The sequence below is a fragment of the Phyllopteryx taeniolatus genome, chromosome 6 (genome assembly GCF_024500385.1).
Source record: "Phyllopteryx taeniolatus isolate TA_2022b chromosome 6, UOR_Ptae_1.2, whole genome shotgun sequence".
Lineage (NCBI taxonomy): Eukaryota > Metazoa > Chordata > Actinopteri > Syngnathiformes > Syngnathidae > Phyllopteryx > Phyllopteryx taeniolatus.
Window position 1 is genome coordinate 21,433,213 of NC_084507.1, and position 27,481 is coordinate 21,460,693.

The window sequence follows — 27,481 nt, forward strand, 5'->3', positions numbered from 1 at the left end:
GTGTTGAACTAGCCCAATTGACATTAATTAATTAATAATTATTCAGTAATTTTTCAGCTAAAAGATAAATAGCATTGTTAAAATAGTTCAAATCTGAGACCATGGTCCTCAGTCGGAAAAGGGTGGCGTGCCCTCTACAGGTCGGGGATGAGATCCTGCCCCAAGTGGAGGAGTATCTTGGGGTCTTGTTCACAAGTGAGGGAAGAATGGAACGGGAGATCGACAGGCGGATCGGTGCAGCGTCTGCGGTGATGCGGACTATGTATCGGTCCGTTGTGGTAAAGAAGGAGCTCAACCGAAAGGCGAAGCTCTCAATTTACCGGTCGATCTACGTTCCTACCCTCACGAGCTGTGGGTCGTGACCGAACGAACAAGATCCCGGATACAAGCGGCCGAAATGAGTTTCCTCCGCACAGTGTCCCGCCTCTCCCTTAGAGATAGGGTGAGAAGCTCGGTGCGTACCCTTCAAAATAAAGGGTACGCAGAACTCAACGTTTTGGCACGAAAACTAACTTCACACGACATCGGTGAATTTTGAAAACAAAAGTAAACCTACACGGCAAGAAAAAGCGTGATGTATGGAACCAAAACTAGGAACCGCAATTTTTAAATTTGAACGATTCTTGGAGAACCGTAACGTTAGTCCCGGTTCCAATCTGTTCTTGATTCTCGATGCCCAACCCTACTAACCTTTTTTTCTCATTCACCACCTACTTATTTTTGTACTTTCTGGGTCGCCTTCTTGGCCGAACATTTCGCATACTGTCGAGTCAAAAGTCCTCTGTCAATTGGCCGACTGGAAGACAAGATGCCAAAAATTGGATTTTAGCGATTAGTCGAATTAAAAAGCGTTAAACAATGGTATATAGAAAAATGTATTCAAAACGTAACAAAAAATCTTTTTTGGGGGGGGGGGGCAGCTGCCGTTAATGGCATTTCAATTCATTTCAATTGGGTAAATACATTTGATGTACATTTCGGTATGAGCTTGTTAAGTCAAGGTACCACTGCATAGTGATTGGGGAGTAGGGAATGAGTGAATAAATTCAAACACAGCAATTAGTGTGTAAAGTGTTGGCATTTCCGCTAACTAATTTCTCATTTGAATTTTTGTTTTGCTGATTTGGACCCAATCTCAGGTCCATTTCCTGTTTGGTGAATGAAACGTAGCCCTGTGATTGGGTGGCGACCTCAGCAATCCAGGTCATTTTACAGATATTCAGTGAACAATATCAGGTTTTCAAAAAGAAAACCACACAAGAGATTGTTCAACCTTCTGAATCAGAGGGACATTTTTCCCCTCTCTCATGCAGGAGAAACAAGTTAGTTTGCACTGCAGGACACTCGGCAAATAAGAGATTGATGTGTGAAGTGTGTGCCCGAGCTAAAACCCGCAATAATCTGCTGATTAGGACGTTACGGTGGTGAATATAGACGTCTTCATTGAGCAGTGTGAAGTGGACTGAACAACAAAGTGGAACTTACGGAAAACTGTTTAAGCATTTATTCGAGATCCTTGATACTTGTAAGGCAAAACTGTGTACTAGTTGACAACTTTGTGCTACTCGTACAAGTGACATCAAATTCTACTACTTAAAATCTAGCTCTTCTCCAGTAGTACTTGTAATGCACTGACGTCAACTAGTGTAAAGGTTTGCCTCACAAGTAAAATCTAAAAGTTATCCTACTAGTGAGGGGAAAGAGTGTACCTTAAAGTGCCTTAAAGTAAGAGTTGAATTTGTTCCTTGACCATGCTCATGTCGCTAAACACTTATCGCAAATCATATTTTCTATTGAAATCGATATATATAAAAGCACAGAGTCATAACATAATCAAATAGAATGTAATTAAGATACAGTTTTTCACTTAGAAAGTTTTACATTTTCTTAATGGGTTTGTAGCAGGTGACCTACTGGTTAGCACATCTGCCTCACAGTTCTGAAAACCCGGACCTGGGTTAAAATCCGGCCTCGCCTGTGTGGAGTTTGCATGTTCTCGCTGTCCCTGTGTTGGTTTTCTCCGGGTATTCCGGTTTCCTCCCGCTTTCCAAAAACATGTACGGTGGGTTAATTGGTTAATTACAGCCACCAACTGATAATGTCCTTTCACTGCAAAGAAACCAATGTGACTTGATGGTGGCTGGATGTTGTCAAGTTTGCTGCTGCCATCAGGTGGTGGCGTGCCTGAAATTTTTGCTCGTAACTAAAGAAAGCATCAGCCAAAAATCTGCCAAGTGACAACTTGTATCCTGAAAAACTTGTAAGTCAAAGCACTTGTATCTAAAGGCACTCGTATATTTTTTCTGTCGGGTGTAAACCTACGTAAAAATTTGGTCAATTGCATTTTTTTCATAAATCTCTACTATTGGTCAGTCCTCACATTGGTCTGTTATTTATTTATTAATTTTTTTAAAAATTATTGCCAAATATAAAGTGTTTAAAATGGCTTGCTCTCTTTAACGATGCAATGTTAATGGCTCAATGTAACATTCGCTCCTTGACAACCATTTTGGTCACATTCAATGGGATTTAAACAAGGGCGCGTTTCAGACACGAGAATATATGACAATTTTTGTTTCATGACATCATTATGCTGTACTTGAACAGAGCCTTGAGTTAGTGAGGTATTAAATTACAGGTTTAATGACGATCGCTATGGAGACCTAGCTGAAAAGGGGGCTGATGTGTGTTGGTGGCTGTCAGCATCCTGCCTTCATCCTTGTTCCTCCTTATTGCGTTATGGCCCCCAGGGCTTCTGCCTTGGTTCTGTGCTTAATGTTCACTCTCTGCATCCTAATCTTTCCTCAACCATCCATCAGGTTCCATATTGGCCTTTTCTTATTCGCTGCTGTCATTCTCCTTTCAGGTGGTAGTCTGTATTCGGCCATTTCGGCAGTGGGCGGTTACGCTGGCTCCATCCGCCGCACCTTTGGGTCCCAGAAGCTCCTGAAGATGGAGAAGATTTGGCTGCTGAGTAAGTGGGGCGAGTCGTGCAGAAACAATGGTGTCGAACATGTCATAGTGGTTGGGGTAAAAAAAAAAAACCTCAACAGTAAAGAAATATGTTTATATATATCTAAACTACTATGACATCATTAAATCTTTGATTTGGAATTAAATATTTTTGAGACTCCTGCACTCCTGCTCTGCTTCCCTGCACTTGTGTCCTCCACGTTTTTGCCTTGCCTTCCTCGCCTTCGAAAACCCCACCGTGACCGAATGAACCTACCAAAACTGGACCCAGCGGGAAGAACACACAGTCATTCTGCATGCCACCAGTCTGCCTCCCAGCGCCCTCAGCCTGCCAACCATACCTACCCTCCTCCAGTAAGCCCTATCGTTCCACCTTCTTCTCCCCTACTTTTCCTAGTTATTCCCCATGCCCTACAATTTTACATCCACATTGTTTTTTAGATTAAGATTTTTCTGATTTTGACTCCGACACCGATTTAGATTTTTCCGATTCCTTCCCTAGTGTTTCCCGTCCTAGTCAGTTTTTGTCACGTCTCCCCTTTTCCAACCCCTGCAAGTCCAAGCCTGAGTCCTTTTCTTATGACCTTTACTTGGGCACCCTTTTAGCCATTTATCCGGGACCGCCGCGTGGTTGCCAACAGAAGCGCCCAAGTAAAGGGTCATATTTTGTCCTGTTTTTTTCTCCGTTCCCAAGTCACTTGATTTTTCACCAGTTCCTATACCTTGTTCCACGCCTCCAATTAAGTCACGCCCATCCAAGTGCACTCTGCCCCTCTCGTATCCTCTACTCCCAAACCTCAATGGCGGCAGGTTGAGGAAGCGACTCAAGACCCCGTTCCTGCTCCTCGGCAGCTGCGGCAGGCTGCCCTTCCGGCTCCTCGGCAGCTGCGGCAGGCTGCCCTTCCGGCTCCTCGGCAGCTGCGGCAGGCTGCCCTTCCGGCTCCGTCCAGCGGCCACCACCCGGCCCGGCTCCGGCGGCGCCCATCCAGCGGCGCTCGTCCAGCGGCCGCCTCCCGACCCTATTGCCTGGCCCCTGGCCATTGGGTTCGGCACCGTGGCCGTCCGCCTGAATGGCCCTGTAAAAAGACCCTGGTGCTTTGCGTCATGGACGAACTCTGGACTGGAGTTTCAAGTTAGGGTTTCAAACAACAGTATATGGTTACAAATTGGGGTTTCAAAGATGGGGTTAAGGTTTGAAATTAGGATTTCACAGTATGTTTTCAAGCCAGTCTTTCAGTTTCAAACAAGTGTTTCAGGTTTAGGGTAGGGTTACAAACCCAACGATTTTTCCTTTGGTTCCAGTCAGCATCTCATGTTTACGTCTCGCCACTCAGACCCTCAGTTTGCTGGAGCTGCCGTCATCCCATCATCCCTCAAGTACAAGGAGGAGATCTACTTCTTCTTCAGTGAGATTAACAAGACGGCTCGGGAAGACGAGGAGCCGTACCGGGCTCGCATCGGCCGGATCTGCACGGTAACAGCACTCCGAACCCAGCACCCAGTCAGAACCTCTATTCCAGGTTTTCATTGGAAAATTCTAGAATGGGGTTCTTTAACTTTTTTTCTTTTTAAAAAGTAATATTAATATGAGAATAAAGTATTTTTTTCAAGAAAAAAAAGAAGAATCTTTACAAGAACAAAAGACACAGTTTGCCGGGATAATACAGTAATTTGAACTCTGAAGTCGTAATATAGTGAACCCTGCGTTTTCAAGGTTCGGCATTCGCAAATTCACATATTATCAGTTTGAGAACCACAGTTCTAGATCTTTGTTGCCTCTAGAATGTAGTGTTAGTCAATCATGTCAATCATTCTTGGTCCACAGGTTGACGAGGGTGGGATCGAACCCCTGGTGCCTGACTCGTGGACCACCTTCATGAAGGCGCGGGTCATGTGCGGTGCCGGAAACACTCAGCAACAGTACAACAACATGAAGCAGGCGGTGGTTCTGACCGCGCAGGACAAGCGGGCCGGTGTCATGTACGGCCTCTTTTCCAATGCCTGGTGAGCTGGAACACAACCTGGACTTTTTTCATGTATGATCATCCCTCAGTCAGAGGGTCAATTAGTCTTGTGGACCTTTTTTCAGGGGTAGAACCGTGATCTGTGCCTATTCCATAGAGGATATCGACCAGGCCTTCTCGACGTCCAAGCTGAAGGGCTACAGTAACGCCTTCATCGGAAATCGACCTGGGATGGTAAGGCTATGCAGTAGAACTCCGTGTCCAAGTCCAGTTTTCTTCCATTCTGACTTGTTCTGATTCAGTCACTTTTCCTCGCAGTGCGGTTGAGAGAACTCCTTGACGGGACGACATGGCCTGGGCAAGGTTTTCAAATTAGGGTTTTAAGACAGGTCTAAGGTTTCAAAGTAGGATTTGAACCCTGGATAAGAGTTTCAATCTAGGATTAGGATTTCAATTTAGGGTTTAAATCCTAGATTAAGGTTTGAACAAGGATTTAGGTTTCAAACCAGAACTTGGTTTCTAAAGTACGATTTAAAGCCTTGGTAAATTCAAATCCAGGGTTAAGGTTTCAAAGAAGGATTTAGTATTTCAAATTAGGGTTTAAAACCTGGGCTAGGGTTTCTAAGTAGGATTTAAAGCCTGGGTTGGGTTTTGAAACAACGGTTTCAAGGCAACATTAGGATTTAGAATTATGTTTTCACAGTATATATACAGTACACATCCTTGTTCCAAATAGGGTTGTAATTGGTATCCTTCCATTCTGGCTAGTTCCAATTTCTTAACTTTTCCTCACAGTGTGGTCGAAGGAATTCCTCGGCGGGAGGTCACAATTACATGAAAAACCTGGGCGTGATCCGATTCCATCCGGAAATCGAGGATGTGATCCGGCCGGTGGGCGTAGCCCCACTGGACCTGCCGACGGATGACCAGATCACACACACGGTTGCAGACATCGTCCTGGCCGTCAACGATGAGCATTACAGCGTCCTTTACCTCGGAACAGGTAACATCACCATTCTGAAAGTCATGCCCTTTTCACACTGAGCTGGTACTGGTTCAGAGCTAGAGTCAAAACTAGCACCACATCTTTTGTTTTATGGCAAAAGCAGCCTACATGGAGCTGGTGGAACTGGCAAAAAACTCTTTGAGGGTCCAGAAGGGAAGGTTCTTTTTCCATCAACAGCTGGGGGCGGTGACCACAGGTCCCTGGCAACCATCTTTAGGCACCATTTAAGGAATTCTAGTCGTCATGAGGTAGTTCTCAGCTGAATCTTTCCCAGCGTAAAGTTAAAATTTAATCAAAGTAGTTCTTTTTTGGAGAATGATACTCCTTTTATACTGAGCTGGTCCTGGATTGGAGCGAAAACCAAAATTAGGAGCGGTTCTTAGATCTGCCAAAACTGGTGTGAGACTTCAACTCACTCTTAACAGGTCCAGAGGGAAGGTGTCCAGAGGTACCTGGCACCAACATTTAAATCAGATTTTATGGAAAGAAGCCAGCAAACTCTTGTCCCTCCATTGTCATTCTTCCAGTGTGAAGCCAAACAGAACTAAACTGAGCCCTGGAGCAAACAATAGTACCCAACCACCATTGCCACCAGCTCAGTGTGAAAGGGATATACCTGAAACTGACCCAAGAGTTCTTTATTTTGTGTGCAACGAAGAACAAAAATCACACTAAGATTAATGAATTGACAACAGCACAGACTAAAGGCTCTATTTTCATAGATGGTGCATCTGCAGCGGGCTGCAAATGCTGGTGTCTGCTGATTTTCGTCCAAGGGCTTGCCTTGTTTTTTGCATTTTTGCCAATTTGGCAGACCGGTCTGCAACAAGATGGACGTTCTGGCGCAATGAGGGTGTGTCCCTTTACATGCTGCAATTTGGTGGCAGAAAGTCGGTCTAAACTTACGGCTGCTCAGGCCACGTCTAACTCTTGACACAGCTGGTCAATGGCTGATCAGGGCACAGGCAGACCGTGGACGTGTGGTGGATGTCAGACGTACAGTATTTAATTCTTAAATATATGAACAGCGGGCCTCAAACCCTCTGAATCATTGTAGAGATAAATTAATTGAATGCGTTATTATTATTATTATATATATATATATATATATTTTTTTTAAATCACACTGGGCGGCACAGCTATGTGTTGACACATGAACGGCTGGGGATGGGTGGTCTCCAAGCGCCCACTTCACAGCGTGATCGCCTCCCAAGCCAACACTACCTGTACATCATTAACCCGTGGAGGTCTGCTTGCAGTCTTGTATAAACTTATTTTGTGTGCTCAGACCTCCCGGAATTTTCTACTTGGAAATTTTTTTTATTGTCTGCTCTCTGTCTGCCATGTCGAGACTGTCAGTGCGCAATTGGTGCGCCGCATTTAAATGGAATGAGGGAAGCCGCTTTGACAGCCGCGCAGACCTCCCTCTTTTAGATGTGCTGGTCCACGAAATTACCAACACTGGTCAAACCTGCCTGTGGCCCACAGTTGCGACGCCCGCCACACCGAATTTAGGGCGATCACGAAAATAGGGACCTACAGTATATGTTGGAGAGCAGAGGAGTGCAGTTCGTCTAATTAAGAAGTCATCTTGTGTTCATGACGGTATTAATAATCCCTCCACACATGAATTCTACCATAAGCACTCAGATATTTAATTTCTATTTGATCAAACATGCACGCCACGCAGCTGCCATCTCTCTGAGGTCTTCCAAAAATTGCCTTGTGCCTGAGGGAGATCACCATGGCAACCATCACAAGTCGTATGTGCACACAACTCTCTCACCGCTCTCATGTTCACAGGAGATTTCACATCTATCGGCTTAGAGTGAACAAATTCACAGTGCAGTCAGTCCAATATAAGCGACTTGGGTGAAGCTAAAAAATTGTGAAAGAGAAAGCAATTGAGAGCTAGAGTCAACAATGCGATGGCCTCTCGCTGTTGGCAGAATCAAGTGCGGCAGCAACAGGAAGGACACGTTGGCCTAAAAAAAAAGTGGAGCACAATGACGTCTGACGGAGGACGAAAGGGCTCATTGGTCGTCTTTTCGACTCTCGGCATGGATAGCATCGCTACGTCTTTCACAGCAGCTCTAGAACGTTCACGTCTACGAGGACTGCTGTGTAGCAAGAAAGTGAATAAAGATGCAAGCGGTCACACTGTCAGAAACAAGGAAACAGTGGGAGACCATTTGTGTCCCTCAAAATTAAATCAACGCTGATGGGACTAATCATCGGACTCCAAGGCAACTGGTTACACCTTTTTCTGTTCAAAAACAGCAGTTGCACTGCAAAGATTTAACTTTTTTGCCATCCTCAACTGTATTACCCTTCGGACAGCTTTTTGACAAAAATGTGCACACACAACAAACAGCTATAAAATAATCGGCACAGCTCAATAAAATAATGTAACTGGCAAAAATAGAAACATTTCATGAGTCGGCCTACACTGGGAAAATGCTTAAATCTGGTGGAAAACCCCCCAAAATGTAAAATATCACTGCTGTACTTTGCTTCGAATTGGAGCGCTGACAGTACAGACTGCATATGGTTTTATACTGTATTGACCTGTGTCCAGGCAAGGGAAACTGAGGTCTATTGAAAATAATCACCATAGGAAAGGGGTGTCAAACTCATTTTTGTCACCAGGCACATTGTAGTCATGACTTCCCTGGGGGGGCCATTATGACGGTGTACCCATATAAAGGAATTATCACATCATATAATTACATATACACAACAAATTGATGAACAACTAGTTTTAAAATCAGAAGCCAATAAAAACTACATTTCTTTTCAAAGGGGGATTGTTAACAAAAATGCTTGCAATATCTCAACGTTATTGCAATAAAACACAATTATCAATTTTGATTTGCTTTTGCAGGCCACATAAAATTATGTGGCAGGCCGGATCTGGGACCCGGGCCACCATTTTGACACCAGTGTCACAAGAGGTCTTTTGCACCTTGCTTTGTCTGGTACCTCACTTCGGAGGGGTTTGCCCCAGACAACTTAGCTCCTATGATCATTGGGACACACAAACTCTTCCATCACGATAAGGTAACAGTTCAGGGAGGGGTTTAGAATATATATGATTTATTAATATAATAAATACATTTGTCAGAGTAAGCTGTCCTTGTGTTTCATTCTGTGCCTTACTGAAATAGATTTTCGGAATGGTGTCTTTGAAGGTGCATTAACATGGTCGATGTGAATTGGGAAAATCTTTTAAATCACTTAGGGCAAATAGTCTGGGTCTTGTTAACTAGACCATTTCCATCTCTTTACTCAGCCGTGTCGCCGTAATGGTCTCATACTGCTGACTTAAATGAGTTTGGAGGGTCTGCAGTTTCGGGGTTATTAGTTGTACAAGTACTAGTCGTTTCTCCTCACGTAGTTGAACAGAACTAGCCACAGTTTTGCTCACTCCGGTCAGATAAAAACCTAGTCGCTTGACACGCAGTTGGAGACGGCTTGCTGAGGAAATTGATCTTCAATCTAGGCTTATGTTTTTTTTTTTTATTAACTTAAAATAATAATAATTCAAGAATTCAAGGAGTTTACTTGTCATACCAACACACATTACATGTGATATGGCACCAAATTTGATACCCAGGGTTCCAGATAAGCCCAATTAGTCTTAAAACAGGATAAAAAAGATTAAAATACTTGTGATATGTGTGCAAAGGTGCAAATGCGGCAAGGATTTGGATGCACCGAAAATACAAATGCCAGGGGCCTGATTTGCACAAAGTGCTGGGCCTGTTTCCCCCTCCTCCTCTTGGTTTGGGTTTTGTCCGTGTTACCGGGCGGTACCGGATCAGCTCTCGGTCCCTGGATGCCGGGGAGGTGCCCGCTGGCCCCATTCCGGGGGGCCTCGTCCTGGTCTTCGGGTGGGGGGCCAGGTGCCGTACTGCTGCTCCCCGGGAACGTGCTCTGTCCTTCTCTTCCCTTTCTGCCGTGGTCATCGCCCCTTTCTCGCTCGAGCTGTGTGGCGTCCCTGGCTGACTTTGGGGCCTATGGTGAGGTGTTGGTACCGCCCACTTTGAACAGGCCCGCCTCCTGTGCCCTGATCTGGTTGCTGGGTGGTGCTCGTGGTGGCTGGGAGGGGGCTGGGGCGGTTAGCTGTAGGGCAGGGAGGGGCTCCCCCCTTTTCTTTGGGGTCTTCCAGCCGGTCGGGCCGGAGTCGCAAGAGTCTAACTTCTTACTTCACGCACTCTGCACATTTCTATTACTATTACTGTTGCCATTTCTCACATTGATCACATTCACATCCCATTCAGGGTTCTTTAGTGGGCTGGTGCGAGACATGATGATGTGGACGCTGGGCTGGGTCCTAGCACATCTGTGCTGGTCTCCGGTCAGGTCGCTTCCCTTGTCTGCCTGGCCAGTCCTCCAGTTTTCATGCATCATACACCTATCGGTGGAGGGAGGGCAGTGTTGGGCTGGGGAGGCCTGTTCCCTTGCCCGCCTTGCCTTTCCCCCGCTGATTGTTAAGGCACCACATACATTCACAGATCCTTTGGGGTGCTGGTTGGTCTGGGTGGGTGTGACGGAATGTGTCCGTCTCGCTTCACCCCCACTAGTCTCCCCAATTGTAATGCACGACACCCTTACACAGATCCCAGTTCAGGGACCTGGTAACTATAGTAATAGGAGGGGAGGTGGCCCTTCTGAAGTCCACTACCATCTCCTTGATCAGTCCATCAGATGTTGTACCTCCTCTCTGTACTCAGACTCATTGTTGTTGGTGATGCGTCTCAAAGCTGCTGTATCGTCCACAAACTTCGCTATATGACAGCTTGGCAATTTCGCTAAGCAGTCATTGGTCAGTAGTGTGAACAGGAGGGGGCTCAGCACGCAGCCCTGGGGAGGAGGAGACGGTGTTTTAGAGCCTGACAGCGTGTGATCTGTTGGTCAGGAAGGTGAGGACCCAGTTCCCCAGTGATGGATATTTTACTGAAAACTATATTACATTTAGTGCAAAATTTCATGACACTAGCTGACCACCAAATTGAAAAAAAAAAAAAAAAAGAAAAACATACAAAAATGTCCGAAAACGGCACAGGTGTAAAAGTTCAAGCATTAAGGGGGACAAAAGAACCTTTGAAGGTACCACCCTAGTGACAAGACATTGTACCTTAAATTTCCCATATAAGTAACATGTAAGATGGAGCAGCTTTAAAGGAGACATATTATGAAAAAGTGTTATTATGAAAATAGCTGTGTGTCTAAAGTGCCTGCCGCAGCTAAACCACAGCACCACTATTTGGTCTATTCTCCAAGAGCGCAAGCTTTCAAATAAAGAGTGTTGTTAGACGAAAACTAATGTGCCCACTCAGCAGCTGAAGTTCTGCACCCTCACCCCACCGCCTGCTGCTACTGCCATCTTGGGGCTGATCCATTGTCTTGATAGAGGAACTGAAAATAGACCATCTCATAGAATAAATCAGATGATATGAGTCACGTTATCTTTGATAAAAGAGGTTTTGAAGTTTGACGAAAAATGTTAGAACAGCAAGTAAGAGGAGCCATGCTGCGGATGTGATGAAAGGCCTCGTTAAAAAAAAAAAAAAAAAAAAAAAAAAAAAGAAACAAATCAAAAACCAATACACAAATATTCCCTCTGGGATTATTTGCCAGCCTGCTAAAAATCAGCAAGAGGAAAATCCACTGCTATACAATGTTTCAGCACTAATCTTTATTTTCGCTATCAGTGCCATGAGAAACTGGGTCAGTTTCAGGCAGGTTTAACCCAAATTGACTACTCATCACCTGCTGCATCATGGTAAATCATTCGCACCTCCCTCTATAATCATATATTTTTAACTGATCGTTTTTTTGCGTGTGATGGTGGGGTGGTGGGAATTACAGTGTAGAGACAAGTCTGAATTTAGAATTGTGCAGTGTATTACTGTTGAAGATTGATACAGTAATTACCAAAATGTCGATGCTAGTTAGCCCATCTATAGCATTTCACAATATACAGTATGTTAGCATTAAGCTAGTGGATCTTCATTAAGAAAAAATGTAATGGTTTGGCTTGTTTGGTGTTTAAATATGCATTATTTTATTCTCTTTGGTTGTAAGCTCTGTATGTGTTGTTGCTTTGTGTGTGTTGAAGTAAGCAGTTGTTTGAATTTTTATAATCATCATAATAATTTGTCAAATTTGGGAGAATGACCATATTACTCAAAATGCAGTTATTTCCATACAGTGTATGGGTACTGCAATTTTTTTCCAGATACTTTTGCACGGTTCTTGTTCATTATATTGCACTTACATGTAAAAAGTAGTGTGTGAGTGTGTGTGTGTGGGCGGGGGGTAGTCAATGGTTCTTACTCTGTTTTCCTATGATGTAAAACCACAGGTTCAATTTGCATTAACCAAAGCCCAGATTCTACCTTTTTGTTGTTTACTCCTTTTGACCCAGCAGCCCAATTACAAGTTGAAGCAGTCCAAACACTTAAGTCTGCATTGTCTTTGCCAACAGAACAAGGAAAAGTCCTCAAAGTTCTTCACAGCAGCGAAGGGGTCTTCATCGTCTCCCAGTACTCCATGTTCCGCAACGAAGGGCCCGTCCTCAACATGGCCATCAACCCCCAAAAGGTAATCAGAACACTTAGGTACTCTTGTGTTTTGTGAATCAATACTTCAAGCTCTTCTAGAGATGGATGAGGCTACTTGTTATTCCATTATAGATTTCACGACGCAGCCGTTATAAACCAGGCTAAGAACTGAGACAGAATTCCCACATGAAAACAAGACAGCTCTTGATTGAAAATCCAATGACTTCCATAGCGATGGATGCCAGTTGTAAAAGGAGGCTGCCATTATGCCCTAGGGTCACTTGTACGTTGCCACGGCGATGGAGGTCCAGCGGCTGCCGCTGGCCGACTGCGGTCGCTATGGCGATACGTGCCGGGAGTGCATTTTATCCCGGGACCCGTACTGCGGCTGGGACAAGGCCAGGAGGAGGTGCATTGCCATCCCGCCAGGATACAACGTCACATCTGGGTATGTTGGCACATGCTTCAATCACTATCTAAGCAAGAGATCAGTCATGATGAATGAAAAGAAGCTGTACTCCATTGAAATTATCAAGGATATACAATGTTTCAATGTTATGAACAGCACGCAATGAACTAGAGTAAAAATACAATAAGGCACTCTCAGTTATTGGCATACTTTTTTTTTAAATATTGTTTTATTTATGGCCGTGTTATTCGTCCATATATTTACTGTAATTACAGTATGAATTTTGTACTGTTTTAGCTAGGGCTGGATGATATGGCCTTAAAATAAAATCCCAGATTTGTTTTCACAAAAATCCATCCATCCATCCATTTTCCATACCGCTTCTCCTGATAGTCACGGGCGTGCCGGAGTCTATCCCAGCTATCTATAGGCAAGAGGCGGGGTACACCCTGAACTGGTCGCCACCCAATTGCAGGGCACATATAAACAAACAGCCATTCGCACTCAACTTCACATCAACTGGCAATTTGGAGTCTTCAATTCAACTTCCATGCATGTCTTTGGGTTGTGGGAGGAAACCGGAGTAGCCGGAGAAAACCTACGCAGGTACGGGGAGAACATGCAAACTCCACACAGGCGAAGCCAGATGTCAACCTGGATCCTCAGAACTGTAAAGCAGATATGCTAACAAGTCGTCCAACGTGCCGTCGTAAAAATCCAACTTATAATTTGAATTGATTTTTTTTTACCCTCGTTTGCTTACAGCAAAAGAAAATGACGATGACATTATTCAAACAAGCTTTTTTTTTTTATTTCTCTTCTCTAATTTGCTTAATTTCTATTTGAAAGATTTTTTTTTCTCCAGCATTAACTTTCATTAACATACACATCTTTACAGATAATGTGAAAATAAGTGCTTCCTCTTACAAAAATGTCTCTTTTGTAAAACAAACATGATCCATATTGAATTAACAATTTAAATGTTGAACAATTTAAAATCATAGCATGAGCAAACTGCATGGCTCGGCTCAATTTGAATTAATCGATAGAGTGAGTGTAGCTAACTACAGACTATTCCGATTTATGTATAAACTCGGGCTACGTCACTTTCATAGGAATGGAACTCAAAAGACGAGGACTTCCTGTATATCGTGGTGCTACTATACCACAAAAACAAAACAAAAAATTAAAATGTGAAAGTCTTTCCATGTACGTTTTGGCACCTTTTTGATTTATTGTTATTTACTAAATTGAATCACACAATTTGGGAGAAATGGGTTTCAATCTAGATTCAACAATTGAAATTTCTAGTTTTTTTGTTTCCCACCAGATTCCATCATTTATCAATTTTTGGACAAGGAAGCAATTTCATGTTATATTCTTAGTTTGCAAAAATGGCGTTTAATGGCTGACTACACTCTACTGGCGCAAAAGAAATATGCCATTTTGATTCAAGAAGTGGATCTACCCCCTGCTGACCATGGAGAAGAATTACATTTTAATTAAGAGGTGGAACCTCCCTATGCTGGCTGTAGAAAGACTATACAATTACACAAATTAACATTTTTAGGTTGTTATAAAAACTGGAATTTAAAGGGATGAAAAATAAAATTGAATGCTTCACTCAATTCTAGCTACCATTTCTTCTGCTTTTCTCATTACAGTCTATATTTAAAATGTACATGCAGTACTTCAAGAGTGTTTTCCTGCAATGAAAGACAGTACTAAGCACATTTTTGACACAGTGGTATCATCTGCATGTTTTATTGTACATCTAAAGTACACTTGCAGGTTCCTAATTGCTTGCTGAGCATGTTTAAGAGGAATCTGTCCTCTGTGTGTTCTCTCCTAACAGGATCCTCATTCAGAATCTGGACCAATCCAATTCATCGGTTTGCGGGGAGGCTGCTGGTGAGCCTTTTATTTGCTCTCTGCTGCTGTCTGTATCTTAATTAAACCGGCAGTCCAAAGATGACTATCACTTAATTGAGCCGAGTCCTAAAAACCCGAAGGCGGGATTATTTCCTACATGGAAGCCAACTTCAGGGTCCAGAAAGCAACTATAACCTCCAAAGGTGGTGACAAGCATCACCCGGCTTGTATCAATATTTTCTCATCTATAAAAGAGACTGTGGACTCTTTTACAGTAAAGATGTCTGGTGTCACTTCTGAGAAATCAGCCTTTTATCTGACCGCAAAGTTGTCGCAAAAACAGGGTTATTCTTATTTTATGGTTTAACAACACATTTTATTGACGGTGTTCAGTCCTCCTGTTGTATACTGATGCACTGCAGCCCCGGTGACTGGCAGAGTCAATGTATTTTTGTGGCAATGCCGCTTTAATTGCCTTACTGCCTTTTCCTCAACTCAATGACTTTATTACCCCCCTAAAGCCTGTTCGGAGCAGGCAAAGCAATTAATGAGCTGTCTTTACAAATAGTAGACTATTGTTCAAGCTAAAGGGGAAAATATTGCCTCTGTTTTTAGGTGATAATACAGGGGGGTTTAGTTGAAGCTCCGTTTATCTGTCCGTCATACAAAATACTGTAAGTAGGTGGAGTGAAAATTCATTAAGGGTGGACATGTATAGCTAACATCCATCCATCCATTTTCTGAGCCGCTTCTCCTCACTCGGGTCGCAGGCGTGCTGGAGCCTATCCCAGCTATCATCGGGCAGGAGGCGGGGTACACCCTGAACTGGTTGCCAGCCAATCACAGTATAGCTAACATACGTTGCATTTTTTGACAGTTCAAAACAGTTCCCAGGTGTCTTAACATGTCTTTGATGTGTCAAAATATCAAAATTTACAGCCTTTAATGCCTTATTTTTTAGCCTAGTGAAAATGAGCAACAGCATCGTCCAGCCCACAATGGCTTTTGTTACCATGACCACCAGTGGGTGGAGCTAGGGGGTTGCTTCGCATTTTTGGCTTTTGACTTGACATTGTTCTTTCTGACTGCAGCTTGAAAATACTGTAGCTTAAAACGACAAGGGGCACGTGCCCCCCAGGCCTCCCTGGTTCCGCCACCTTAGTTTGCCCTAGTAACTGGGGACTTGCTTGCAACTTGACAGTCAAGATTTTAAACGTATGACTTACTCCCACCTCTGGTAATTTCACAATTGTTGAGTCACAAATCTAACTATTTGTATATGATTAAATAACAAGTCAATATTGCATAATGTCCCCTTCAAAACATGAGCAGTATCACAACACGTGAGCAGACAAGATGCGTAGAAGCAAAAAAACTGGCGGATCGTTTATCTCCACCTGTCCTTCAACAGCCCTCAAGCAGCGTCGCACCTCCCCCAGGGAAGTGCTGGTGCCATCCAACACCTCCATCTTTTTGCCTTGCCCGGTGCGCTCCTTCCACGCCACCTACCGCTGGGAGAAGGACAACTGCATCAAGAACTACCCCTGCCTCTTCTCCGGCGACTTCTGCGTCTTGGGGCCGGCGGTGGACATGCCCCTGAGGGAGGGCGTCTTCCGCTGCATGGCCACCGAGGACGGGTTCAAGGTGGAGGTCATCTCCTTCAAGCTGGTCAACCACGGTCGGCTGCTGGCCGCCTCGCTTGCCTCCACCGTGGGGCCATCGCTGATGCTCGCCATGGCCGCCTTCTGGCTTCATTAACTGCAGCTATCGCTAACCACGTATCCTTAATAACTCCCAGTAACAGGAAATACGCGGGAGGGTTGGTTCACAGAGCATTGGATAATGAGGTATCGTTTAAAACAGCGGTTCTCAAACTGGGGTGACAAGATGGAATCATTTGCAATAAATTATATATTGTATTTTAGAGCTTACATATGGGGACCGGCATGCCAATAAAATAAACACTCAATCAATTACTCCTCCCTACCTTAGCTTTGGGCCAATTAAAAGCTCTGACATCCCTGCAAGGATATTTTTTTTTTTTTTTTTTACAAGAACAAAAGATTTTTCTTAAATTGAATACAGTCTTATTTTTGGGAGAATAAAGGCATCATCTCCATATTAAAAGTCGTAATATTGCTAGAATGAAGTTGTATTTTTTAAGTTCACTTGTTAAGATTGGACTTTCTGCCCTCGTAAAACTTTAAGCTATTATATATCATGTTACGACTATCTTGCATAAATACTATTAATATATAATAATAATTCTCATGAGATTCAAAATTTTACCCTTGACAAAATGTCATTTATCTTATAAAGATTAAAACTATCTTTGTGAAAAAAATACAACTATTCTCATACCACGACTACTGTTTCTTTCTACTTCACTTTTACAAAAAAAAAAAAAAGGAAATTTATAAGATTACAATTTTTATATTAAAAACAGACAACCTATTAATTTGTCAGTAGGCATTTAGGGGTATGCATGGTAGTTATTTTTAACTTGATTATGGGGGTTGTTGGGGGAAGAATTTCTCCCCTGTAGGGGGTCCCTGGACCAAAAATGTTTGAGAAACCCCGTCTTAAAACCTTCTGGTCTGAACAGAATTAGCACCAAACAATCCAAAATTAAATTATTTTAAGTTTTCATCTTCAAACTACAGTGAACCCCTGCCTATTCACAGTTCATCATTCACAAATTCATCTACAGCATACCCCAGTTATTCATGGGGGATAGGGACCGAGCCCTGCCGCTAGTAATTGATGCCCGCCCCCCACAAAATATTTAAAATTGCCTATAGGTATTAATAGTTTAAACAATAAATATACCCCAAACTATAACCCTAAAACATTGACATCATTTCAAACTTATCTTACATTACTCAGCAGAGCAGAAACATACGCATACGACAAAGACTCTCGTAACTTCTGCTAACAACCCAGGCTAAATTTAGCTGACCCCTGACATACAAAGATCTTCTCATTCGAGATATAGCACTTCAAGATACTTCTTTAAGACCAATTGCTACTATGAAATAATAAAGTCTATTCACACCATAGTTTGTGGTATATTTACGGTTTAATCAATTAATATAGGCAAATAAAATATTTTGGTTCAATTACTCGCAGATTTTTGCTATTCTAAGATTGAACGGTACATAAGTACCATGAGGCTTCTTTGTGACCCATCCCTCTCGCACTGTAAGCTAAACATATCCTATGGGTTGAAAACAAACCAATACCAGGCCGATTCTTTATGACCATTTCTTTCGATATTTTGACTAGATTGTGCTTGTTTGTGGATATGTGAAGCTTTACTACTGCTCTCACATCAGACATCTTGCATCACTTCTTACATCTCATTGGTAGTTTTTGAAAAAGAACAAAAAAAAAAGTCTGGTATTGAGATTTTCAAAGCCTTAATACTTCTGGGACATCAACTCCTAAGCACAATTTTGCAGTCCATGCAGAATACCGCGCGTTTGCTGGGACTCGGGCAACATTGCTGGGAGGAAAAGTCATCTCTATTTTGACAGGAAGAAACGAGGATGAGCAAGTGCTCGTTGCCGACCATCACTGTGTCTCAGCACCTCCTCCTTAGACAAGGATGTTTTTTTTCTTGAATCTTTTTAACAAGACTCCATCAGAAAAGACACCTTGTTCACATCTTTGCAGTCGCTCCTCGGCCTTCGAGAGGTCAAATTTGTCAAGCACAGCACCTTGGAAAGTTAGCAGGACCAGAGAAACTCAAATTAAGACTGCCCTTATATTGGCCTTACTTTGCAGTCTTTGGTAAAGGTCAACTTGTTTGGTGCGGACAAAACTCAATTAGGTGGTCCAAGTAAAACTGTGGATGATGCAGACGGAAAGTCTTTTTTTTTTTTGCTTTTACTAACGGTTGCTAATCGTTTCCTCGCATAAGGCTGGCTGATAGGATCTGATAATAAATAACAAAACATTTTCCACAAAACTGAATACTGATTTTAAACGATTTTTACTCCTTTGTGTATAGAATATCAAATAACAGAGAGGTTTGGTTCAAATATTTGCAGCTTGGAAAGAATACTTACAATGAGTCAAAAGTTTCCAACGTCAATAAATCATTACTTTTGCAACAAGGCGAAAATGTTTCCGCCTATGTTTTCTGTTTCTTAAAAGGACAAAGTTGATAGTTGCTTTTGTCATTAGAGGGGTTGGAAAAGTCGTTAACTTGGGTATGCTTTTGTAAACAAGCTTTGCTCTGTTTGCAGCCATGTTGTTTTGATGTACAGAAGCTGCCAAAGAAAATATTTTTTCCCCCCCTCCAAAAATGTTTTCCCGACAAATAAACTCAAATCAATAAAATCTATTAATCGCCCAGCCCTATCTTGGCAACAAACGAAGCAGAAGGGAGTTGCTTTATAATATCACGCAAATGGTGTCCAACGGAGCGTAAAGACGGGAACAAGGTGTCACAATAGTAATTTTACGCAGACCTCGTCATAAGGGCAAACATTTTTACCAGGAGAAAAAAAGGCTTGTATTTAGATTTGTGATGCTCTTTAATTTATTGCTGCCGTGCTGATTTCTACCATTGCTGCCTCTTTACGTGAACATTTGTCTTGATGCTTTGTTGGGTTTTTTGAACTGCCATAGTTGGAATGTGATATGTAACCGTTTGTTTTTCTTACCAAGTCTCAAAGCTGTGATATAAACAAACTTGCAGTCCCTGGACGGGTGCTTCACGTACGTTCGGCAGTAACCGCCTGAAGAAGAAATGCTCTAGTTTCACATTTAGCTTGAAATAACAAAGTCTCTGGCTGGAGAGTCATGCAGCGGATTAAAATGTTCTCCAGAGCGCCAACAAATGATCACTTAGTCGTGTCGGGCCATCCGCTGCGTCCCGTCTGTCATTAATAGCTCATTAAGAACGAGCTCGCTGCGCTCTACATTTATTTGAGTTTACGAGCAGTGGGGACTGAGACGGCGATGTTGCCTCTCTCACTCGCTGCTTGCAGATCTGCTAGCTCGCGGCATGGCGACAACAGCTAAATTGTCCAAAAAGAATCCACATACCAAAAATGTGTAAAAACAAAAGCTGCGCTGAGCCAACATCACCTTTCCCGCATATCAGGCATGTACACGAGAACCACATTCATCCAATTAACAGGCAGCAGGCTTCAGAGGTGGGGGACTTGAGTCACATAACTTGACTGGAGTCAGACTTTAAAACCCTGTACAGTCAATGGAGAGATCTGTATCTAAATACGTTATACATGTTTGAAGATAATTGTTGCAAAGGTGCTGAGAACTTTGTAGTACTGAATTGTGGAGCTATAGCGTCGAAGCTGTTTTTTACCAATTCAGTATATAAGGAAGTGTGGTTTCGCACATTCAGCAGACACGTCCAAAGTGTTTGACAGCAAAAAAAATGCTTCATTATTCATGATTTTTCATGTGGCGTGTCAAATTTTAGAAGACATTATCCATCCATCCATTTTCTTTACCACTTATCCTCACTAGGGTCACGGGCTGCTGGAGTCCATCGCAGCTATCTTTGGGCAGGAGGCGGGGTACACCCTGAACCGGTCGGCAGCCAATCGCAGGGCACATAGAAACAAACAACCATTCACACCTACGGGCAATTTAGAGTCTTCAATCAACCTACGACGCACGTTTTTGTGATGTGGGAGGAAACCCACCCAGGCGCGGTGAGAACATGCAAACTCCACAGAAGCGGGGCCAGGATTTGAACCCCGATCCCCAGAACTGTGAGGCAGATGTGCTAACCAGTCACCCACCGTGCCGACAGAAGACATTATTAAAGTCGACAATTTAAGGACTTGGAACTTGCTTTGCTAAAACTTACTATGAAAGACTATTTTGACTAGGTATTATGAAACTCGACTGGCTTGAACTACATTACTTCTTGCCTGTTCAAGTAAAAAAAAGAAAATCAGAATTTTCAAGATAGTGTGCCATTTGTTTTTTTAAAGGAAAGTTATTTTTGTGTGTTCATGCAAACCCGGCAACCAACTAGTATGCTCTGGGTGCAGTGTGACCACCTCGTGAAACAAGTAGTATGGAGGGAGAGCCAAAGATTATTACATTTGGTTCAAGGATTACGTTGTGGATAAAATCAGGAAAAAGGGAATGGCAACATGCAACGTTTGCAACTCAGAGAGACTCAAAAACTACATCTAATTTCATCTGTAACTATAGAATCCACAAAGACAGGGGAGCTATGTTAACTTCACAGTTTAGCTAACTGATAGCTAGTCAAACATTAACTAAGCTTGATGCCGGTTATGCATTAGACAATACGGAGACTGGCTGGGGACGATTAAACAAATTATTGATGTGATTGTGTTAGTACAGACAAGTAACACAAGTACAGATACCAAGCGTTGCTAATGTGCGAACAAATGTACTGTATTAACTTATAACATACTTAACCCAAGTCATGGCTTAACTCAACTTGCTTGAAATTTAGTCGGAACTCGACTTGACTTGATTTTTGCAACAGTAATTTGAGACTTGAAAAAGACTTGAGACATAAACTTCCACATTCTGTAGAGTATGTGACTTAGCTACTCCCACCTCTGGCAGGCTTCATATGGACCTCCATGTTGTTATGTTTCTGCCTGTCGACTGACTCCATGTACAAAAACTAAGCTTGTTGATACAAGCTCCTTTATAGCTACGATGCCCCAGGGCTCCTTTCTGGCATATCGCAACTAAGCAACCAGGAAGTAGTCCCATCAGAACCTGCATGTTGTTTAAATACAAACACAGATCAAACCAACCACATTTTCCACCTGTTGATTTTGTTACTGCTAGCGCCGTGTCAGAATCAGATTCCAAGCTTCCAAGTGAAGTGTGTCTTTAAACGGCCGCCTGATTGGAACTTTATTGTTTGCTGCTGGCCCGCCGTCTTTGTCACGTTGCCTTCAGGGACGTGTTTAGGTGGGGCAAGTGGTTTGTGTTGCTCTGAAGTCTTGAGTGATGTACATGATGTGTGCCCGCCAAAAGTGTATCTTGCTTTTTGTGTCAAACTCTTACTACGGTACTCATATTATTCATGATATATTAATAATGCCATTATTTTTAAAAAGGTCATATCTGGTACAATAGAAATTCATGTAACAAATCCTTATTGACGTGTTAACTTGACGTGAGGTGAAAACCAATAAAATATGACTAGAAACAAAAGGACACTCTTTATTTGACATTACCTTGCTATCTGTACAAAATAGTGAATTACAGTCCCCAAAAGTAAAAATGAGTAAACTTATCACCGTTAGTATATTCTTGTTTCCATATTTACCATCTGTACAGTATGTATATATTTATTGCACATACACACAAAGTGGATACACGGGTTAATTACTTTCTGCCATCTAGTGGAAGAGCATTTAAGTGTTCTGGCTATCACTACACGTCACTGGCATAGATAGTTGAACAAAAAGATACATTACTTGTCTGAAATATATTCATGTTCAGACCAATTAACCTGATGATCTCTCATGGCACACTGGTTGTGAATCACTGTTATAGACAATATTTCAGATTAATTTCACATCTTTATGAAAAAAAAAGTGCTTTCCTTTAAAAAAAAAAAAAAAAAAAAAAGCACACTTGTATGTGACCCTTAAGTTTTTAACATTAGCGTACATATACTTTTTATAATTTAAAATTTGAACCGACATTTGCCCCATTTCTTCCCCATTCTTAACCAATATTAAAGAATTTTGAATATTTAAAAGGGTGCAGTATTTCTTTTTCAGTATGCAGTAACTTAAACTCTAGTCTTGAAAGTTTAAGAGTCAATGTTTTCTCAAGATAAGATAGGCTGCCACAGTGAACATTACAGGATGCAGGACCGTGTCACAACGTGTAAGGTCACAAAATGGTCGAAGCCTTTTAGTAGCTGCCTGTCAGGATGACTGAGTGTTCCATCGCCATCTGATGCCAAGAATCAGGTCAATTAATCCGAATTACACTGGATTGAAGTTCAGGCCTGTCAAGGCAAGTGAGTCCTCAACACTTCCTGCTATGAGTTGAATCTGAATCTTGGTAATGAGACTCCAACCAGCTTCAGTAAGCGAGCATATAAATCTTTTACATTGCATACCTGTATATACAAGCCTTCTGTCATCAAGAATTGAGGCGATTGGACTCTTCTTATTTATAAAATTGTTTGATCTTTAACCAAAAATGGTTCTTTAGTCCTAAATTGTCGAAGTGGAGTCTTTCTATTTATGTCTCTGTTGGGTGTGTCGCCTGGGGGTGGTCACAATAGGGCTATTGTTGTGCGTCTGCATACCAACCGGTTGTTCACCTGCCTGGTGGCAAAGAAAATCCCATTCGTGGCCACTATTCCCGTGGAATGAGACAATCTTTGGGGGAGAAATGTCAGGGTATTGTTAAAGTCAACGATAAGAGATGGCGTAAACATCCTCTGTTTAGAGAGGTCCAACCGTGTTGGACAAGATGGCTTCTTTCACGTCTTTCAAACCAGTGGCCCTCTCTGTCCAGAATTTTGAAATTTTTGTCTCCTCAAAGGAATGTCACTCCGTTTTGAGATGTGAATGAACCTCCTATCTTGTGCCGTGGGCTTTTGTAGGGGTTACGTGGTCTCATGTAGAGGTCACTGCAGTTCTCAGTACACTCCACTGCATATTTAACATTGCTTAGTTTGCCTCTAGGTATTTTGTCCTAGCGGTGAACCAGATTTTGTCTGAGTGCATCAGAATGTAATGTTGAGAGAAAATCCATCTCCCCCCGCCCGACAAACCAGCCACATAAGGGACCACCACATTCTGGCTCCTGTTTCTACCCTCAGGCCCGAGTGTAGTGGCCATTCTCCTGGTGGATTTAACATACTGTTGGGTCAGTTAGGATATCCACAGTTAGCTCGAGCCTTTTGTGACCACCCTGAAAGCACACACCCACCCGAGAGACTCCACACCTAAAATTCAAAACTGAAGAAGCTGTTTGGATTAAAGGTGAGATGCAATCAACAAACAAGAAGAATCCAGTTTCCTCGATTCAACCTTTTTTTTTGTCATGATGATTTTGTTTTTTCAAAAATAATTAGAGACATCCTCCGAAATGTCTTTGTCATCTGCTTTTTATTTTTTTTTGCAAGCAAAGTGGCATAAATAAATCGATTAAAATTGGAAATTAGATTTTTGTCCCAAAAATTAAATGAGAGATTTAATTTTAAAGGCCATATTGCTCAGATCTTATTTCTAGTACTTGTTAAAAATCTTATCACAAGAGCTTCTCTAAATTGAACAAGCTTGGAAGAAAAGGCCAATGAAGGTCAGACATCTCAGACCAGAGAACACGTTGCCCTTTAGCGCTGCTTGTTAATGGTTCACACCCAACCTTTCACTCCATACCTGCCACCAAATATTTGATTCCTGAACAGAGTAGAGTACATTCATTAAGAAATGTAACAAGTGTTCATGTTAACACCATTGACCGCTTGTCTTTAAGTTAGGCTTTACACGATCAGGATTTTTGGGGCCGATCACCGATCCGATCACATGATGTAAATGACCTGTTCATTTACTGTATATACTTGTGTACTTAATTGTGCAAAAAATTTGATTTACAATAAATAATGTATCTTTGTTCCTCTATTTATGCCAGTGAGACATAGTGACAGACAGAACAAATGAATGGTCTTCTATTAGATGGCAGGAAGTAAATACAGTAATTAATGGATCCACTTTTTGTGACATTTTTGTTTGTTGGTGTGCCGTGAGATTTTCAATTGTAAAATATGTTCCTTGGCTCCATAAAGGTTGGAAATCACTGCTCTAGTCAGATCGTGTATTCTAATCAGTCAGGTCAAACCAGCATTACAACATGACGGAAATAATGGGTGCTAACTTACTGTAATTAAATTATTTTATTTTAAATTAAATTACTTCACCCACACCGAAACTTTAGAGCAGGATTCGACAGAACGGGGGCATGTTTACGCGCAACCTTTAGCGATAGCACGAGCTTGCTAGGCTACATAACGTTTTTGTTGCCTGCTTACGAGCCATATCGTATTAAAAGTGCGTGTACATACCTCAAGCAAGCCTTAAACGAACGTCCTCTCCTGTCCTGAGCACTGGTGACCACCAACAAACTTTTTTTCCCCTTTTTGTCTTACAAACACACGGCGTGATCCATTATTGTTGTCGTCGCCATGGTAACGAGTGTATCCGGTCGCGTTTGCATTGACACGATGAAACCCAGTGATCGGAAAAAACAGGATGTGGTGGTATCGGAAAACAAGATTTTATTGCAGTAGTCTGACATAGTGCACTCGTGAAAGAGCAAATTTGTCTTGTAGTCTGATCCGGCCGGGCATTACGTGTTGTCTGTCCCACACCACCGGCATGTTTTTTTTTTTTTAAATAGCTTTATTGGCCATCAGATATTTACAGGACTCCACCAAAAGACACGCGAAGAGGCTAAAAATAAACTAGCTTTGGATTCAAATATACTGTGGACGATGGCGACGCGGAGTAAATGTCTTTTGCGGAGCCGATCAATGATCGGCGAATTATGACATTAAAGGCGATCAGCCAAGCAGCATAAAATGCTAATTATCGGCCGATACTGATAAGGCTGATAAGATCGGTATAAAGTCTACTTTAAATCTCAATGTTTCTTGTCAAACATGAGGCTAGTGACCATATTGACGATGCTAATGCTGCTTTGAATGTCACGTGTTTGCCACGTATTCACAAACAGCAATGTTATTGTCTACACATGTAATCTGGCAAAGGATAACTTATTAATGGAAAAAAAGGTGAGGACAAGAGCTCACACAAATCCATGTCATGATTCAACACCGATGAAGATAAGACGTTGTTTTGTATGTCAAAACAAGTGATCAGACACTTTTGTCACTACAGGGGAAAAAAAAAAAGAAAAAAAAAATGAATCAGAGGCCACAATGGAAAACTAACGCCCAGTCGTCAAAACAGGACGCCTACGTCATCAATGTTGGATTAACACTGCATGCTTCAAGTATTTCCCCCCCAGTTTGGCTATGAATCAGTGTAAAGAAAAATAAAGCAGAAGACGACATAAGATTAGGCCACAACACAAGGAGGAGGGAAGAACACAAAGCTGCTTTACAGTACTTCCAAGTACTTTTTTTTTTTTCTCTCCTGTTCGGCTGTTAGGTCAAGCAGAATGGAAAATCTGTATCCCTTTTATGCCGAAACAGTTTTACTGTGTCAGAGTGGAGTTTTTAAGCTTCCGCTGTGGTATTATAATTGAGGTTTATTGAGAATCAGACTTGATCAGTCGAACAAAACAAAGTTTCTAGAAGGGAGAAAGAAACAAGGACAAAGCACTAATTGTAAACAGGATGAGTGAAGTAAATCATTACATTATCTACAACAATGAAATGTTTAATATGAGTGTTGCATGGGGCTGTAGTGCTACACCCTGTGAGGGAAGGACAGGACAAGATAGAACAGGACAAGGACAGGAGAAGAAGCATGCAGGACCAGGGTCGTGAACCCGGCTATACAACTGAAGTGTGGTGGCATTAATTATGTAATTTATAGAAGTGTACGGGACGAGAGTATAAGTGAGGGGATACACAAGCATTTGCATATTCATGAGTTATTTGTTGCAGTAAGGGGTGTGTGCCTGCAGATACATGGAAGTGAATTGATACGTTTTACATGGACAAAGACTGACAGAAGTGTCCTGTAATTGCTGTGGCCGCACCGCGGCGGCTGAGGACCCCACCCAATCAATCGAGGGGCGGGATCAGGCCCAGGGGTTCACCCGAGAGCAGCCCGGCGGACGGGATACGTCCCCCCCGCCCCATGCAAGCAAGTGAGACCCATATCCCCCCATGTTACTATGACTGGCAGGTCCCCGACTAGCAGTCATTGGCCCTACCCCGTATATCAGTGCCCCCCACCCCGAGTGGTGTGGTGCATTAAAATCTGGAGAGGTCAGTGAGCCAAGGGGGTGGGGGCAGGGCTGCCAGGCACTACTGCCTAAGAGCCAACCCCATGTTTTAATGTATGTGGTACATTAAAACATGGGGAGTGTGTGTGATGCATTTAAAATGCAGGGGGGCAGGCAGGGCGAAGGGGCAGGGCGCACGGACCAGGAAACAGCACAGATGTACTGAAACCCCATCCGACACCCACACCCTCCCGATCCCATACCAGTCCCCCAGGAACCCTTTGATATGTGTATGTGCCCAGATGTGATTAGTGAGAAATATATAAGGTCAATGGTGTGAGTGTGTGCGCTAAGTGAGTGATTAAGATGCATGGCTCGCGCAAGTCGGGCCCATTAGGCCGGACAACCACCGACGAAGAGGGCCATCCCACCCAGACCCGCAGCACCAACCAGTACTTCCAAATATTAACATTGCTGTTTTTCAATCCCAATTGCATTTCCAATAAGTACAGTGTTATTGAGCCATGTATACTGTAGTCAGTATAGACAATGTTGCTGACTATTCTTGCTGCTTCTTGTTTACATGTGCTTATCCATCACATTTAGTGTAGTACTCTGTGTATATTTTTCATGTATAGTATAGTTGTCACTTTACTGTTGATGTTTTTACTCATAATTGATATATGTATAATGTTTTCTGCTGCATACAATGCAGCTGACTGTTATTGCCTTTCACGTTCACATCTGCACATATGCTGTAGTAATT

The 27,481-nt window shown here is 42.5% G+C and overlaps 1 protein-coding gene across 3 annotated transcripts in view; it reads left to right on the forward strand.

Moving 5' to 3' along the window:
* si:ch211-113g11.6 (uncharacterized protein LOC559008 homolog) overlaps nucleotides 1-22,067 on the forward strand; it is a 41,511-nt gene extending 19,444 nt beyond the window's left edge. The window contains exons 7-16 of one of the 3 annotated variants that reach the window (XM_061776254.1): nucleotides 2,867-2,974; nucleotides 4,308-4,447; nucleotides 4,799-4,977; nucleotides 5,063-5,171; nucleotides 5,733-5,940; nucleotides 12,437-12,552; nucleotides 12,788-12,960; nucleotides 14,777-14,832; nucleotides 16,205-16,571; nucleotides 18,255-22,067. In XM_061776254.1, the coding sequence (XP_061632238.1) occupies nucleotides 2,867-2,974; nucleotides 4,308-4,447; nucleotides 4,799-4,977; nucleotides 5,063-5,171; nucleotides 5,733-5,940; nucleotides 12,437-12,552; nucleotides 12,788-12,960; nucleotides 14,777-14,832; nucleotides 16,205-16,551 (1,436 nt within the window). In that variant the 3' untranslated portion in view covers nucleotides 16,552-16,571; nucleotides 18,255-22,067. Of the gene's footprint in view, nucleotides 1-2,866; nucleotides 2,975-4,307; nucleotides 4,448-4,798; nucleotides 4,978-5,062; nucleotides 5,172-5,732; nucleotides 5,941-12,436; nucleotides 12,553-12,787; nucleotides 12,961-14,776; nucleotides 14,833-16,204 lie in introns of all 3 variants that reach the window. The other 2 variants (XM_061776255.1, XM_061776253.1) reach the window with 2 other exon arrangements.
* The last annotated feature ends 5,414 nt before the right edge of the window (nucleotides 22,068-27,481 follow it).